This window comes from Sylvia atricapilla, chromosome 12 (assembly GCF_009819655.1).
Source record: "Sylvia atricapilla isolate bSylAtr1 chromosome 12, bSylAtr1.pri, whole genome shotgun sequence".
NCBI classification, from domain to species: Eukaryota; Metazoa; Chordata; class Aves; order Passeriformes; family Sylviidae; genus Sylvia; species Sylvia atricapilla.
The window spans coordinates 19,482,667-19,500,859 of record NC_089151.1 but is presented as its reverse complement, the minus strand read 5'-3'; the positions used below and the strand labels follow the sequence as shown (position 1 = coordinate 19,500,859).

General features: G+C 41.6%; 1 protein-coding gene across 1 annotated transcript in view; it reads left to right on the top strand.

The window, feature by feature from the left end:
- PEPD (peptidase D) overlaps nt 1-18,193 on the top strand; it is a 140,176-nt gene that overhangs the window by 96,613 nt on the left and 25,370 nt on the right. Inside the window, exon 12 of the mRNA XM_066327988.1 lies at nt 6,580-6,728. Within this exon, the coding sequence (XP_066184085.1) occupies nt 6,580-6,728 (149 nt within the window). The remainder of the gene's footprint in view (nt 1-6,579; nt 6,729-18,193) is intronic.

Genomic DNA, 18,193 nt, shown 5'->3' with positions numbered 1-18,193 from the left:
TGTTGGTTTTTTGTCAGCATCAGGGCTGAAGCAGCAGAGCAGAGACACAGCTCCCTGCCAGGGGTACAGCAGCCACCTCCACACTGCTGCACTGATTCTGTGAGCCAGTGTCCTGTGTCTGTGACAGTGAGGGGAAACCCTGAGTAGTGCAGGCACCAACACCTGGTGAAGCTTTTGTGTGTGGTTGCTTTATTTTATTTTATTTTATTTTATTTTATTTTATTTTATTTTATTTTTTCTGTTTCAATCCAGCCACCTCAAATTTTGTGTATTCTTGCTGCAGCCACTGAAGTCTCTGTAGTTGGAATTGTAGAGGCAGGGGATCCTCTCTCCTTCAAAATTCAGTGTAGACAGAGATATTTATTTTTATCACACTCTTTCTCTCCGAGCAAAGCTTAGTTAGTGGCAGATCTTGTCATCCTCTGTGAGAAAAGTTTGAGACAACCTCCCATTATCTTTGAGATATTTTGGGAAAGCCTGTGAAGTGAGACAGTGGTACAAGATGAAGGATGATAAAAAAGTTGTGGAGAAGAAAGACACAGTTGAGGAGACACAAGAGGTGTGGGACCACATGGTTACCTAAACCTGCACCTGCCTGGAGAGTAGTCATGCAGCTGTAACTGCATTTACCTGTGTGGCTACAGCCTCTTCTTTGGAACAGGAGGCTTAAACAGAAACTTGATTTCTTGAAAATACCCAGAATCAAATTTCCTGCAGAAGAAGTATTCTCCAACACTTTTCTAAGGGTATTCTCAACTCCACGGGTGCTGATGAGAAAAAGCTGGCTTTAAATCAGTGAGCCAAGCCTGGCTTCAACAGAGTCAGTACAAGTTCCTTGTCTGCCATGTCAGGTGGAAGCTAGTAACAGCAAGGCTTCTCTTAAAAAACCCCTTCCTGAGCATGGTAGGACTATACACTGTACTGTCCCAATTCCCTCTTGGGGTTTGTGATGTTATCTTACCCAGTGTTGCTTTTTTTGTTGATAACTCTTGGCTAGTCAAGTGTATGAAAAAGTACGTGTCACTTATCTCTCTGTTTTCTTCCTCGTGATATCATTTACAATAATTCATTCTTGTGGTCTCCTATTAAACCACCCTATTTCCAAACCACTTGGCCTGTTTCCAAAACGTATCTCATAGAAATGCTGATACCTAGCTCCCTTAAGCTTGAAATGGCCTTAGAAGTGTTTAACCAAACAAGTGGTTGGATTTTGTTAGTGTGTGAATACTTAAGGGTTTAATTGCTGCATGAGGTGTAAAGCACAGAGTGCACTCTCTGAACTCAGAGCAAGGTATGCTGAGATCACATAGCATAAATCTCCAGCTGGGGATAACTTGCTTTTATGGCAGTAAGAGGAGGACAAGACTGTATGTACCTTCATTCCTGCTGTCCTAAGACTGGCTGGCACCAGTTCAACTGTGTGGCTGCTCCTAGCTGTGTTGGTTAATAATGCCTCAAACCCCTAAAACCTCAGGAAATGTTGCTGAGTAAAGTGCTTCAGTGTTCACACCTGCTTAACCTGAGGTGTGAGGAGGGCACAGTGAGATAGGGCAGTATCAGTTTTCAAATTGCTGTTTTGCAAGACTAGCAGGGAAAGGGAAGATTTTGTCCTGAGAATAGGCTCTGGGGAGGAGTGGGTTGCAGTGGGTGATGCTCAGTGGACACCTTGTCAGGGTGTGTTGCACAAGGACATCCACCTGCCTTTCACCCCAGTCATCGCTCTGCCACATTAACAACTGCACAAGAGTGATTATTTTATAACTACCATGAGGAGAGCTAGCTCTGAGTGTACACATCAAGCAGGTCTGGAGAGCAGGAAGGTGACAGCTTTATGTGTTAGCTCATGGGAGTAGATGTGGGCTTCCCAAAAAATGCCTGCAAGAGCTTGTCTTTGGGTTGGGTTGGTGGTTGGATCATAACAATTCATACACATGGCTCAGATATCCCAAATAAAGTATTGCTTCCCATTGTGATATTGGCCATAATTTGCTTCATTGCCTGGCAGTTTCAAATTATTTGACAATAAAAGTGTCAGCAGGCCTATAAAAGTAAAACACATGCTTAAAGGAAGATGATACTTTATTTTTAAAAAATGGCATGCAGTGACTTTATGGAGAACTATGACTCTTTATAGTCCACAGTGTTCAAATTTAAAGTGTTACGCAAAGCATTTCATGGTGTTTCACAGTCAAAGGTTAAGAAAGCTAAAATCAATATCAAAATGCATATTATTTTTCTTGGCTTGAAAGCAAAAAATGTAACTATAAATCTGCATTTTGTGGTGCCAATATTCTGTGAAAGTAACACAGCCATGTCTTACTCATCCGTTTTGTTTCAGAGGGACAGGAGGGGAAAGGAGTTTTGTGCATCACGTTGCGTTTCAGTTCCAGCATTGACTTACAAACCTGTATTCACTTTAAAATTGACAGGACTTGAAATATTTCCTCCAAATTTCCCTGCTGGGTTCCTGCAGGGGGAGCAGAGCCCCAGTTGGGTTGTACATGGAAGGGCTGGTGCTGGGAGGAGGGACATGTCCAGGTGAGCCCTTCTGCAAGGCTGTGCCATGGCACACACGGTCCTCCTTCTTTTTGACTGTGGTTCTGGTTTATGTGCAAAAGGATTGAAACTTGTGGGTTTCTGTTTTTCCCTGTGAAAGGAATTAAATGGTCTTGGTTATTTTTGAATGTGGCTTATAAAGCAGGTATTCCCACACTGTTGGCTAATGTTGGGTTACTGGTACATAAGCAAGGCATTCTGTCAGTAGAGCAATGGTGAGTTATCATCTGGTTCTTCTTATATTTTGCATTTTCCAGTTTTAGTTAGTAATGTTTTTAAAAATACAGTATTTTGTAATGTGTTTTGTAGGAAAGATTATGCATACACACATATGCATGAATGAAGCCTCCATTGGGAGAGCTGTGCCCATACTTCCAAGAAGTTTGGACTATTTTTGCTCTGCGTCTTTTACTTATGGTAGAGCTTCCTAGTCGTTCTAGAAAATAAATTGAAACAGTAGCAGGGAATTTTCATGGGGTGCTCAGGTATTCTGACTGTTAAATCTGCTTTATACATCATGCACTTTTCACCCTGAAATGAAGGTGTTTGTCGCTTTTGCTCACCAAAAAAATGATGCAAAGCAAGATTAGCTTCTCTCTCAGAAGGTTTTGAAAGAGATTGAGCTGACCTCCTCAGCTTCAAGCTAAATCAATGAACAGTTTGACAGAAAACCTAATGTCTCTCTTTGGTCAGCAGCACTCCTCTATTCACCATCCTTTTGAAACGCCTCAGAAACCTGACAGCCTCAGACATACCATCTCGTTGAAATCAGCAATTCATAACTGTGTTTTTGCTGAAAAAGGAGTAGTGAAAAGGGAATTTTTAGAATGAAGTTTTTCATCATTCAGCAGAAAACTGAAATCACAGTCAAGTTTTGTTATATAAAATGTAATGTACATGTAATGATGACATACACAGTCTGCTAGATGTGTAGCACTTAATTTATCTAAAAGGGAAATACGGAGGAGTTTGGTGAATGCTTATGATATTGTTGCCTATGTCAATCTGTTTTAAACAGCTCTTAAGAGGTAAGCTGCAGATCAAGATGCCTGCGAGGCCTATTTTCATTTCTGCATTTGATTTGTTGCTATTGCTGCTACATTTGATAAGTCCAAATAACATCAAGCAGTTGTTTCTGTATGTGACCCTTTTAAGACTACACTTTCAGATGGGTAATTTTGTACCTGCAGCTGAGAACAAACTAGAATGCACTAATAGTATCTTTTTCACTAGCAATTTACCGTCTAATTTCAGGGGAAAATAAATGTATTTTTTCTAAGGAACCTTCTTTTAGAATTTTTTTTCTGGTTAGTCAACAGGAAAAGATAGTAGCTGTCATACATTTTATTTGATTTAAATGTGCTTCACCATTTATTTTGCCTGGCAAGCAAATATACAAAACTGGGATCTTAGGCTCCCATTATTTTCTCAGTATAACTACAATATTTGGGCTATTTCCATGTCTTGGGCAACATTTTAGCTAATGGATATGTTCCCAACTGAAGTTAAATGGAAGAGAATTCCCGATAAAAGCCAAAATATCTCCCAGATGTCCCATTTGGTTTGGATGCTTTCTCACTGAAGCATACAGGCTGGATGGTGTGCTGTGATCTGTGGTGGAATTTGAAAGATCATCTTCCCTCATGTCTCCTCTTGTCTGGAAGCCAGGAGACCTGAACAAATGGTGCTTCCTAGCTTGTGAGCCTTGTTTTGGTGTACCATCAGCTTTGTGATCATTTTTTTCCATTGCTCAGTTTTCCAGTAATTCAAAAACTATTTAACGGCCACTGAGTGATGAATGGGTTTGAGAAAATGAAAATTAATTGTAAGGTTAAAGACATAGGTAGAATTCTGCCTCTGGTAAGTTCAGAATAAGTAATTTGCAGGTAAAATGTACAATAAAATACACAAAACAAAGCAACTTCCAGTAGACATGTACAGGGAGTTCTCGAGCTGTTAGTCACAGCTTTACTGTCACCATGCTGAATGGGCATTGACACTTGTGAATGCCACAGAGTTAGGCCACAGAACTACTGCAGAACCCACAAAGCATCTTGAAGCTTGATTTGTGACTTTGGAAGGGTCAGTCTGGGATGTGTTCAAAGATTTAGAACTAATCTATTATTGCATCATGTTAGCAGCTTATTCCATCATTCTCAGTTGCTGCAACTACTTTTCTGTATCTATGGATTTTTTATGTGTATCTTTAGTTATTTTTAGAAGCAAGTCTAACCCTAAAATCAAAACCTAGGCAGTGTGGATGGGGTTTCTGATGTTGAGGTTTGGCCAGGCTGGTTTGCAGTTTCTATGTTGGTGTCCAGTTGTGTTTTTTTCACTCTGTGGATCTGACATTTGCTGCCTGTTCTGTATCTTTTTTTTCAGCTAGCAACTTTTTTAACATTCTGTATGAAATGAATGAGTGTGGTGTTGTATCAGTTGTGCTGTGCACACAGGGAGCTCTGCAGCTCTCTCTGTAGCACTCCCACAAGGGTTTGCTGCTGTAGCTTTAAGCCTCGTGCAGCTCTGCAGCTGCAGCCACTGGCGCAGTTCCTGATGTTCCGGTCCTGCAAGTCTCTGCAGCTGAACCTTGCCCAGTCTGGGGAGGCTGGCAGAGGCTTCAGGCAGGGCACAGATTCACTCAGTGCACACATTTGTTCATGGAGGAAACTGTAGAGTGGCTTCTTGGAGGAAATCTTCAGGAGTGTGTGTCTATGTGTGCAGTGTAGCAAGAAGAGTCCTATCCCAGCTGAAATATTCTTTAGTTCTGTTGTGATTGCCTTTGTTAACTCACTGTCCATTGCTCTCAGTAGCAGTTGTGTTGGAAATGGTGATCAGCTACAGCCCAGTGTGTAGCTTATATTTATCCTTCCCCAGTCACGTTTGCTGCTTGGGGACAGAGCTACACTGCACAGTTTTCCTGGTTACTGCTGCAGTGAGGACTCAGTGGCAGAGAGGGTGCCCCAGTGGAGTGCCCTGCCTTCTGCTTGTGCTGTCTGACTGACCCTGCTGTGAAATAGCAGCCAGGGGAGGAAGACTCCAAGGTTTTCAAACACAGTGAAGGAAAATTGTAGTTCTTATGATGATTAGCCACTCATAGTTGTTTGGGGTTGTTGGAAGAAGACTTCAATTCACAGATTTCAACTCTGACTCATTACCGTAGAAATCAGAGTATTTTGATACAAATACTGTATCAAAATCCAAGTCTTGTATGTAAAATGTGCCTTTCTGTAATCAATATATGATGAACCAAGGGGGTTATTTGCTCAAGTGTTGTCTGGTCCAAATGATTATTTGGTTATTTACTGATTTCTGAGCCTGCTGAAGGCAATGCAATGCCTTATCAAGCAGGCTTGAGAAGCATAGCACTGCAAATGTCTAACATGGTCCTCACAAGGGTATAGAGTCCCACTTGCTGTTCTTGTAGATTGATTTCTGGCACCTGAGCAATCAGTGGTGAGTCATTTATTCATATATAGAATAAATATACTTCTCAAGGGGTGCCCAGGTTTTTTGTCCCCATAAAAGAAAGCACTTGATAATTTCTTTCTTCTGTCTCTGATGCAGAAAGCTGCACTGTGTGTATTTTTATGGTTGGATTTTTCCATAATCCTTATTCCACTAACTTTTCTTTGCTAAGTGGGATTCTGTTTTGGGTGCTGTATGTGGTGCTAACATTTTTCAGAAAGAAAAAAACAGGACACGTTTTTTCTTCTGAGAAGAATTCCTAAAAACTGGAACTGAGGAGCTTCAAGCGGATTCTCCATGTACTTTTTGTCCTTTCTGTGTTCTCTGAGCATTCCCATCCTGGACCAGCACAGCCCATAAGGGTGTCCATGCAGATACCCTTCTGCCAGGAGATTCCAAGGGACTGTCATCCTGTTTTACTTAGAACAGTGCTCAAGCAGTGATTACATTGGCCATCTACCAAAATGATTTTAAATGCCGAGCAAGAGAAAGGTCCACTATGTTCTACTGCTTCTTTGGAACTAAATTTTCATTTCTTTCCCTGTGTTCCCTTTCCAGCCTGTTTGATATGGGAGGAGAATACTACTGCTATGGCTCTGACATCACCTGCACCTTCCCTGCCAATGGCAAGTTCACTGCTGACCAGAGGGCTGTCTATGAGGCTGTGCTGAAGGCATCACGGGCCGTGATGAAGGCAATCAAGCCAGGTAAAAGATCAGAGCCTGTCAGCAGGAATTGAGAACTTTGCTAGCAGCACTCAGGCTGCCAAATCAATTTGGTTTGCGTTTTAAAAAGTGTTGGAAGGGAACAAGGTAATAAAATTAATTTCCATGGTTAAGCAGCTCCTAATTTATAGAGGTCGGATGCACAACATTTTCCATACACTTTTAAAGGCACAACATAGAAACAATTGCTAACATAATTAATAAGATCTTTTAATTTGTTTTTTAAATTCCCTTCATCTGAGAGTGACATTGTTACTCAGATGTGTCTTTGCACAGACAGCCATCTTTTCAGGAAGGTTATGCCAAGTGCTGAAGTCTGAGTTCAAGTGAACTGAGTTCAAGCACATGTTGTGCTTCAGTTTGTTTTAAGCATTTTCTGTATTTTGTGTGTAGGCACAATAGAAATCTTCTGTGGAAAAAGGGGATGGAGTGTGCATCTTTGAGAAGGATAATTAGCCCCCAAAAGCTTTCAAAAGCACTGGCTATTGGGTGTTTCACTGTATGCCTTTAAATTGCAGGCAACTTGATTCAACAAATACACATTTTTATTTGAAACAACTGTCTGACTTAATGAAAGCTTTGTTTTTCTCCCATTTTGCTTTCAAGCCAGCAAATAAATGTTTTAGAGCTAGCTGCTGCTGTGATTTTGTCACTGGTGAAGGTACTTGAGCATTTCTCAGTATTACTAATGGAACATCTTTGAGAGGAATGTACTCCATGCAGAAAGCACACTTATCCTTTAAATGTGCCATGTTAGTCTTCAGTCATCAGGCCTTGAGTGCATGTGCTTTCTGGATTGCCAGTTAGAAGAGAAGCAATTTTCCTGTTATACAGACTGCCTGCAGCACTGTTTATTTCAGCAGCTTGGAAGGGAGTGATGCCTTAAGTTTTAGCTTTCATATTTTCCAGATTCTGTACTGTGTTGGTATATAACTCTGAACTTCATCTATAGTGTTAGCAAGTTCTCCTCACAGCTCAGTAAGACAAAACAATCCTTCTCCAGCCCCAGAACCAGGGACACCACTGCAGCTTCAGACCCAAAGAGTGCAGACAAAAGTGAATTGAGGAGAGCAATTTGGGAGGATGGGACTTCATAACCTGAAGCTGTAATTGGACAATTAACCCCAATATGTAAATGCACCAGACTTATAAAAGTGTGAAAATTCGTGAGCCACTGTCCATCTTGGGTAGAGCCATGGCCAGGCTCTTGTACTGTCCAAGGTGCATCCTTTGAAGGCCTTTTTAATAAATCCCTACTTTATTCCTTTAAGTCTGTCCAGCCTCTGTTCTAGGCAGCCTCTCAAGCCATCAGGAGAAATAAGACTTGGCACTTGTCTGCAAAATGAGACTAGATATTTTGCTATTTTAATAATAATATACTTGGTTCATCATCTGCTGTTCCTCTCCTGAAGACTCATCCCTATTCCTCTTCACAGTTTGTTTTGCATTTCAGTGTCACCTTAATTTCATGTAACATTTTTAGCAGTATTTTATGCTAATAAGTTGCAGACTGTCTTCAGAATTTGAGAGATGATATGATGTTGTGCTCAGGATGGTGTAGAGAATTTTTCAGTTTGCTGAACACTTTATTTGCAGTGTCAGAAAATAAGGACATATTAAATGGAGTATTTCTGAGAAAGTAGTTGCAAAGGTCTTTTGCCAGCTTTGGGAGCTTGAGATCCACAGACGGACAAATAATTTTTAGTCTCTGGCAGAAAAAGGGACTGAACTTTCTGTTCTTATTGTTGTCTTGCCTGTTTGGAAGAACAGTGCAAATGCATTTACTCTTTTCATGGGACTAGTAATTGTGAATTCTGAATCTACAGAAAAAGGTTTGTGGAGTGGTTCATTGGTTTCATTCCTTTTGTACTTCAGACTGCAATGAAATGCAGCCTGGGCTCTTGAATTACAGATCCAGTTAACAATATGGTAACATGCAAAATTTTTCACCATCTGAAAGTCTGCATTTTAGGTCCTTTTTAAGATCTCCTGGAAGACCAGCATTCTGAACAAGAAGAGATGGGAACACTGACCTTACAGCATGGTTAGTGTCACCTGCTTGTCAGGCTGCTGAGAAACCCCAGAGCCCCTCAAGGGGCTGATGCCAACTGATGCATTGTCACTGCTGTCCAGAGGGAGAGGGGCTGCAGCCTCCCTAAACACACCTCATTTGTGAACCTCTTGACTAAAGCACTGGGAACTGCTCCTGGGGGAGCCAGAGGAGAGCAGGAAATGATGATGTCAATTCACAAGTGTCTCTTCTCCCTGGAATACTTGTCCTTGGGCCTCCAAAGGAAGAGGCAGAGGAGCTTGAAGGATTAATGGCACTAAATTTAAAATCCAGAGCCGTCATATTTTAGTGAGATTTTCTGAATTGTGGAGCCCGTGTTAATTATGCTGTAATTTTTGCTAGTCTTCATTTCACAGAGTTCCTAAGATCAAAGGCAGCCAAGTGAGTGGTCAGGGGCAGGAGCCTTTCCTGGGGCAGGCAGAGGGAGTGTGGGCACAGTCAGCAGGGGCAGGACATGGTGTTTTCTGCAGCTGCAGGATTGGGCCTTCATTGTGCCTTGGGGCAGAGGGTCACAGGGCACATCAGGGTGTGAATGAATGACTCCTGGGGTCTTCCTGACTGCAGGGTGGGCAGTGAGCACCTCAGGGACAGTCACTGACCAAATACTGGGTTACATAACTGTGCATGGAAGGACACAGCTTGCTAACAACCTCAAACATTCTGTATAGGTGTGTTTAATGCAGAGATTTGCCTTTTTTTTTCAGCTTGGCTGTCATATGAATCTAATTAACTTTGGGTGCAGGTACTTTCTGAGATAATAGACCTCCTAATACATTCTGTTTGTATTTCTGTATACAAACAGTTGTTACAATTTTAAAAATACTCCAAAACATTGTATTTCTTTATAGAGAAGCATTCATCTGGCTATAGTCCATGCATGGTCTGAATGTACAAAAAGCTCTAATCATATATATGGGTCTCCTTACCTTACAATTCCAAGAACAGAATTCCTTCTGCAAGGCAAATTAAGAAACACTGTCTGTGGGATTATAGCCCAAGGTCAGTGCAATTGTCACAACTTCTGCTACAAACAAAATCTGTTTAAAATAAAAGGGGAGGAAGACTTACTCAGTCTTGCATAAGCAGCAGTTTTGAAGCCACTGAACATGGATCCCTGATGAAGACAGTGCTGCTTGTCACTGAAGGCAAAGTCAAAAAAGTGTACTTGTGTGGCAGTGGGCTAATTGTCTTTCCTACCAAGTCAGGCCTATGATCCAAGCTGTCAGAGAGGAATGTTGCATTTCTGCTTAGGGGATATTCTTAATTGTGTCAAGTCCATCTGCATTAAATTTCCTCTTCCACAGAACTGAAATACAGGGGCAGATGTGCAGAATATTGACACTTTCATTTCCTTCAGTGGCTGAGGCATTATCTGTTTCTTTCTCAGAACAGTGATTTGAGACACAATTTGCTTTACAGAGATATGCTACATAGAAAGAATAGTTTAAAAGGTGTGAAATTGTAAAGCCACATGTCTCAGAGTATTCCAGAAGTTTGTGTCCTAATTAGTCTTAATTCTGCATTCTTTTTTAATCTCACTGGATTTGCCAGAGGTTGAGGAACATTAAATACAGTCCTGAGCACATCTCCCAGTTTACTGTCATCTGAAATGAATTCTATTCATGCACTTCAAAATTCCACTGTGTAAACAAAAACACAGGAAGTGTGGACAACTAAGAGATTTCACCTCCCAGGATGATTTGAATTAAATGTTCCTGTAGATAAATTCATTGTTTCTCACTCTGCTGTCTTCACACAATGCATATAACAGTAAGAGCTAAACTAATGAGCAGCCATTCAGTGATTTCGTTTAACCTTTTGTTCTGTGCATGGCCTGGAGCTGTTTATTGCCTACTGTTCAAAACCTTCTCTGAATCCCAAATTATCAACGTCCTCACCAGTTTTTTCTCAGAGTGCTCATCATAACAGTGCTGGGCAGGCAGGTAAGTTTGCTTGCAGTGCATCTTAATGATGTGCAAGTGTGCAGCAGTCCCCCTTCTGCAGGCAGGAGCCAGCAGGCTAGAGAAATTAATGTAAAATCTATTGACTCATTTGGGATTCCAAGACAGAAATTCATCAGACTTTTTTAGGAGAGTTGCTCTTGCTCAAACCCCGGCTGTTTTGACCTCTGTTACAGCTGTTGAGTGCCCAACCTTTCTGCAAATTACACTCCTGATTGTCAAGCCAAACTCTGGCAAAATGAAAGAAAATGATTAATGAAAAAAATGTCAAATAAATTTTTAAAAACTCCTGTGTTTCAAACAAGTTGCTTAGCATCCTGCTGGGAACCTGAGTCTGGTGCAAGAAAGGTTGCTGATTACCAGAGGCAACTTTTAGGTGCATTTGCCATGCTTGCCTGCTTGTGAAAGCCTCTTGGGTTTTTTCTTGCTTGTTTTCAGCTTTTGTAACAGATGGATGAGGAGTTATATAATGAACAGAAACCTTCAGTGGTTTATCAGGAGCTGTGCTTGCCTTGGAGGTTGGCGTCTTCTGGAAACTGGGTAGCCCTAGAAGGAAATTAACTTGGAGCTTCCTGTGGATTTGCATCTTGTGGTTGGTGGGAAGCTTTGCTTGCTCTGGTGGAAGCCTTTCCACTGGTTTTCTGAGGCTCTCCTCCGTGTCTGTAGTAACACATGAATGGATGTTGCAGTTTTGCTTCCATGAGTCTTCTGTCCTCAAGCCAGCTGCCTTCATTGCAAAACATAACCCTGGGTCTGCTCCTCTGGCAAGTGTCATTGAAATTTTTTTACATTTTTTGAGTTTTTACTGCAGGACTGGAATAGGCAGCATCATCCAAAAGGCCTAGGTACTATTGAAATCCTGTGTAAAGGAGTAGATGGTCATGGAACCGAAGGACTGAACTGTAACACGTCAGCACCGAGGGTCCAAGCAAAGCTCACCCAGACAGTGTCAGTTGATATTGCTCAACTCTGGAGTCCTTGATGCTATAACCATAAAACTACTGCTTTTAGTGGAGCTCTCCCCTGACCCCATAATTGCCCAGGCTTAAAAAAGCAAACTGTGGTGGAAAAAAAAATTGTGTAGCACACCCTCAGTAGGCATGAGGCTGCGGAGTGCCGTGGTGAGGGGCAGGGTGCAGGTCTCAGCTCTGATGTCTGCAGCATCTCCAGTGGACACCTCTCGTGGCAGCAGTTGAAAGCCTGAACTGCAGGAGCAGATTAGACCCTTTTGTGAGCAATTTGGGCATGTCTGTTGATAGTGGAGAGATCTGAAGGATTAGAAAGGGCACGTGTGCACGGCTCCAAAATCTGTCTCACTCCATTCTTAATCTTAGTTGCATAAGTTAGATCCAATATCAGTGTGTTAGCTTTGTTATCCATTTGTCACTGGTTACACCTGGGAGACCACTATTGTTTGCTCTTTGGAATTTATATCAATCTATTTGCAAAAAGCGTGAAATAATTTGTTTTGCTGTGAGTCCATCTCTCAAACCTCAAGAAAACAATTTGTTGGAGAAACATGATCTTACTTTCAAGTTAGCCCTTGGAGGGCTTTGTACCCTCCTGGTATCCCTGCTAACCTGAACCACTCCATGCTGTGTTGTGAGCACATGGAGATGCCAGAGGCCAAGGAGATGCTGCTGAGGGTCAGTGCCCATGTGCTGAGCTGTGGCTGCCCAGGGCAGGGGTGGTGCCAGGCACAGGCAGTGCTGTGCTGGAGTCTGTGTGCAGTGAATCCCTCCTAGCCCAGCCCTGGGCACTGCCCACTGTGTCACTGTCAGTGGCAGCTATGAGTCCAGTAGTGTTAGGGAGGTCTCTGTGGGGTGGCTTCTCTTTTATTCTTCAGCAAATGACTATTTATACCATATATATATATATAGTGTATAAATACACAATACATGTGTATTTATACCAATTTATACCGTTTATACCAGCCCCTCAGGTGAATTTCTGCTATTTATTATTTGGGTTATTATCTTAAGCGTTTAGAGAATATTAATAATTTCAGTTCTATAAATTTAATTCCTAGTTGATGAAGGCAGTATGGTTGCTACATATAGAAAGTTTCTGTGTACAGTTTCTGTTTATAGAAACATTGAAGTTTCTGAAATATGTGAAGTTGCTACTGTTTTGAGAAGAACTAAAAAGGATGTATGCCTATCTCTCAGCTTTGCAATTAGAGCTATTTTGCATTAATGCACTAGAGCATAAGCAGAGTCTTTAAGATTAATGAGCTAAATATTGGAGCAATCACATACTTTCCATCTTCATCCTTTTGCAATTGCATCCTGGGACCTCCAAGCACTACTCTCTGTCTTGTCTGTAGACTAGTGGAAAATCACAGGAGAAGGGGAAGGAAGGGAGCTGGCTGTGCTTAGAATGCCTGGGACTACTGCAAAATCTATGTTTAAAAAATATTTTTTCAATCTTTTAAGTTACATACATTAATATTTGGAGTGCAAGGAAGAAGGAATTAAAACACCTCACTCTGTAAGGTCTATTGTCCTAAATTCCAGTTTCAAAAAAGATCCCCTTGTCTAGCAAACTGCTCCCAAGGAACAGTTGAGTAAGGCTAGGTTGGCAGCCACTCAAGTCCCTATCTCTACATTTTTATGATTTGAAAAGCTTGTGTATACAGAGTCCCCATTGAATCAAAATTGCATTCAGACATTAGCTATGCAGCTGGGAATATTTGCTGATTGATGTTTGTTTGTTTCAATAAAATGAAAAATAAAAACTAGTTCCAAATATGCACAGAAGTTGTTGTTCATCACATCAGTTTATGTGCAGTGTGAACTCCTCCTTGGGATACTGACATTACCACAGGGTTTCCCTATAGAATTTGTGTCTCTGCATTTTTCAAGTTGGAGCTCATCTTGTATGCATCTCCCCAATATCCATCTCCTTGGATATTAAAATGCAAGTTCTGCATTTTAATATCCAAGACAGTGAATATTGCCTTGTCTCTGCCTTTAAGGCTTTGCTTTTCCAATAAATGCTTTTGAGGAAGGTCTTGAAGAAAATCTCTGTCCCAGGGCTAACATCTCTGATAACATAAGATGGAGGTTTCTCCATGTTAGGGCTGGAAGGTTCCTTGTGTATGGTTTACCCAGAAATGCAGTTTCACTTAAAGGCATGAGTTCTTTAAGCTCTTAAATCCTGTCTTTCAGGAGCAAAGATCAGACTTTGCAGATTTCATTGATGCCAGGATTGCCATGTAATCTTTGACCAAGAAAGTGCAGCGAAGTACATTTCAAGTACAGTCAAAAGCATTTCAGGCAAAGAAGTAGATCTACATGCCAAGCAAATAAAAGATCCTTTTATTAATCATGTAGATGCCAGCTGATCCTCAGAGCCTACAAGAAATGGGTACTCTTTTGCTGTAGGTGCTAAATAAGCACAAAGGAGTAAGTAGTTCCCAAAAGACTGAGGTGTTTTGAGGTTGAGAGGCCAAGGGGAGCAGGCTGGAGCAGCCAGTGAGCACAGGCCAGCACTGTCTGCCTTGGAGCTCACAAAGCTCTCTGTAGCTGATGCTCCCTCCTCTGTGTTTGCTCCAGGTGCCTCATGGAGTCAAGTCTTGCATTCTGCAGTTGAGAATAGGTGTTTGAAGGTGTTTCTCTAATGTGAGGAGCAATCCTTCCGCTCTGACATTTCTTTGTCATGCTCAGACAATTTCGAAATGAACAATTTGAGGTACAGAATGATTCAGGAGGGACCGTTCTGTAGGTCTGACTCTGAGGACTTCCTTTGAAGAGGAGAAAGAGTCCTTGAGATGTTCCAAGGATGGAACATCACAGGTCTACCATGAGCCCATGTGTCACAGGCAGCCTGGAGAGCAGCCCCAGCATGTTCCTGTGGGTGGCTGCTGCATCCTGCCTGGAGTTTATGTCACCCACTCCTGGTTTCCCCTTGCTGCAAGGGTATTTTTAGGTGCAGGATGCAGAACAAAGTTAATGCCATGTGGTCTTTGTCCTGTGGGCAGCTGTAACTGCACAAGAATTGAGCTGTTCTGTGAAACTCTGACCACTTCTTGTGCATTTCTCCTGATTCCTTCAGGTTTTCTTTATTGGGATAACTTCCTAACTGCTTTGCAATGGAGGGGTTGTCTTAGCTAGTTTTTCCATGTACAGTCTTCCAAGAATGTTGTGAATTAGAAGGAAAGAACGAAGAAGCCACTTTATTTTCTAGTGCTTTGCCTCCTCCCTGTTTGCCTGATGCTAAAGGATTGAAGTAGTAAAGCTGATGAGGGCAGAGGGCCAAGCCCATGGACTTTACAGAGTGAATGATCCGTGTTTTAGTACAGCAGGATGTAGATTTTGGATGATGTGTCCTCCTTTGGTACCTACATACTGAGGCACAGTCCTTTCAGCAAGACTGTCAAGAGGAGGTAGGTTTAGTGAACCACCACCAGTTTCATAAATAACCTATTTAGACAACAGAAAATGCTGTGATTTGAATTCAAAGCAGCACTATGATTCCCTGTTCTATTTTCTAGTAAACTGCCTCTAACAAAGAAAGAATAGTGGAGAATCCAGCTCAGGTAGAATAGTACTAAGACCAGAGATTAAAATAACTCAATTAAAGAACTGTGTAATAAAACCAATTTAATAAAAACTAATAGCTAGGGCATATATTTGGCATAGCAGATCATACTATACCAGCAGGTGTTTCTGTTATTAAGTTGAGCAGAGTTGTACTTGGCAACATATGCAAATTCAAAATATGCAGCCTCATGGATTACTGCTTCTTTTTGTCCACAACAGTTCTATGTCTTCTTTACAATTCAGATTTATTTTTGGTTTCTAATACTGCTTTAGAGTAATTGTCACTGTGTCCAACTAGGATTGAAATCTATTAAACCTAAAAAAAATAACTGTTACTAATATTTATCCTCTCAGGTCGAAGGTTCTTATTCACATGCAGTTGGTGGTTTTTGCGTAGAATTAATTTTGAGTTTTATTTTGTGTAGTCCAGAGTTGTGCTTAGTGGAACACCATGTGGTCATGGTGCTGTATAAAAACAGTGGCTGATTTTGGTGAATTTTTAAAAAGAAACTGGACTGTAAACTGGAATTTTTGACAGTAGCACAACAGGGAAGGGTATGAGAGCACAATCTGTTTTATAGTTTGTAAAATTTCAAGATGCCCATATGAATTATTCCCATTCAGATTGTCATATTTTAGTCAAAGCACTGCTGATCATTATTAATCTGCTGCAATATCTGCAGAAAAACAAGTCTTCTTAGGAATAAAATATTAATGACAGAAGTTGAAGATTTTATTCCAGTTCCCCTGAAGAACTTTTAGGGCACGTTGTAACCAATATTTGATACTCACAGATCTTGCTGAATGGGACTGCAGAATTATTTTTCCCTCCTTGCAGTTCAGAGTGTGTTACTGTGTTGAAAGTCAGATTGGAAAGTCTTGTCAATGTGTATTTTTAAAAGCTATTTGTAATCTCTCTCTATTGAATGGAGTTGGCTGTACTTTTTGTTGGCATTAATGTTCATCACTTAATGAACAAACAAAATTCAACAGAAGTTGAATCCTGACTCTCTGAGATGGACCCAGCAAAAGCAGTACAGCTTTCTGGGGTGCATTCATTCTGGTTTTGTCAGTGTAAATGGTTAAGACATTGCTGCTGCTTAGGAAATAAAAGCAGAAGGCACTAAAGAATGCATAGACAATACTGTCAATCAAATTGAAATGCTTTATTCTTTCAAGATATTAAATAAAAATGGTATGATTGATTACTGGAGCTCTCATTGTTGGTCACATCACCTGACCTTGTCCAGCACAGCAGTAACCTGTGGCAAGAGGTGAAAGAAAAGGGAGTATTTTCTGCCAGCTTCAGTAGATCCTGCAGAGCCTCTGTGAAAGCAGCAATATGATGAAATGAGAGGTCTCAGACTGCAGACTTGGGATTTGGGATGAACAAACCTTCTCCTCCTGCTGTGATGGACAGGAGCTGCCCCACAGAGAGTGACCACTGCAGCATTCAAGGCCTAAAATGATGCTGAGATCCTCCCAAGGGTGTAAAAACAGGCACCATCAACTGCTGGGCCTTTGTGCCCTGAAGTCCCTCTCGTCTCAAGAGACCTCAGCAGCATCTGCAGGAGCTGCCATGGTTCAGGGGCAAACCTGCAGCTTTCCAGCTGGGCTTAACATGTGGATTTCTTCACTGCTTTCAGGGATTCTTCAAAGGTGTGGCTTGCACAAGCAAATACATTTCAATATCTTTACACAGTCAGCCTAAACTGGCTGCAGGATTTTTTAGCCTTTCTATACTGAGTGAGTTTTGGTTGAAGGCTTTTTTAAAAACTTTTTTTTGTTGTAACACACTATATATTGTAGCATTGTACAATTCTGGTTTTTATAGTGACTTTTGGGGAAGAAGCTGCCTGTACCTTGTCTGATTTTTAGCACCTGCACTGATTTTCTTGCAGCTCAGTGTTCAGGAATTGTGCTTGTTAGATGTTGTAATTTCAGTTGAAGTGCAAAGTTCACAAGTCCTACAATCTTGACACTGCATCAGCTGTAGCTGTCAGAGTGCAAACCTGCTAGACATAAATTGTACTGTTTGCCCTGAATCTTATCTAAACAGAGTCTTTTCTGAGCTTCAAAGATTGATAAGTTTCCACACTGCCATCACTCCCTGCAAGCACTTCCTTCATTCTGTCAATCTTTTTCCTTTTTCCCTCTTCAACATACACATGTTTTGGAAGGAGCATGGTGTAAAATCCATAGTGTCTGCCAGCACTGCTCAATCCCAGTGCTGCATCCAGACATGGAAAAAATCCCTCCTCTTGCTCCACATCTGCATCTATTGCTTTTCTTAATGTTTCTGCATGGCAGAATGTTATCCTCATGTTGCTTCTGATGAGTGACAGCTCATCTTGTGCAGGGTTTATGACTGGGAGGATGGACTTCCATCACACCGATGCAAAAGGAATGTCACAGCACAGCTGAATAGCACAATGTTGTTCAGCCTTTTGAAGAAGTCCAAATTTCAGAGATGATGAGGATCAATCTCTGTCTCCCTCCAGTAACTCCCATCCCTGTAAGGGAGGTGCATCTTTCTGGTGACTAAAGGGATGTCTGCTGAAGGAGTCCATCCTGGTTTGGAGCTGTGGCACTGAGGCTGCAGGCACAGGGCAGGGTCAGGTCCAGTAATCCCTGCAGTCAGAACTGTGAGTTTTTGCAGGTGTGACACAGCAGCAAAGTCTGTCTGGTTCCTTTTGGGGCTGGGAGAGTTAACAGGCTCTTCTCATCGTGTGGCAGCCAGTTTGAGCCATGGCACAGCTGAGAAGTGCAGTCAGAAGTTGGATCCCTGAATCAGGCATGATGGCATCCAGTGCTCACCCCAGGAGCCATCTGCACAGTGTGTGAGGCTTTGAGCAGCTCCACTGCTGCCCT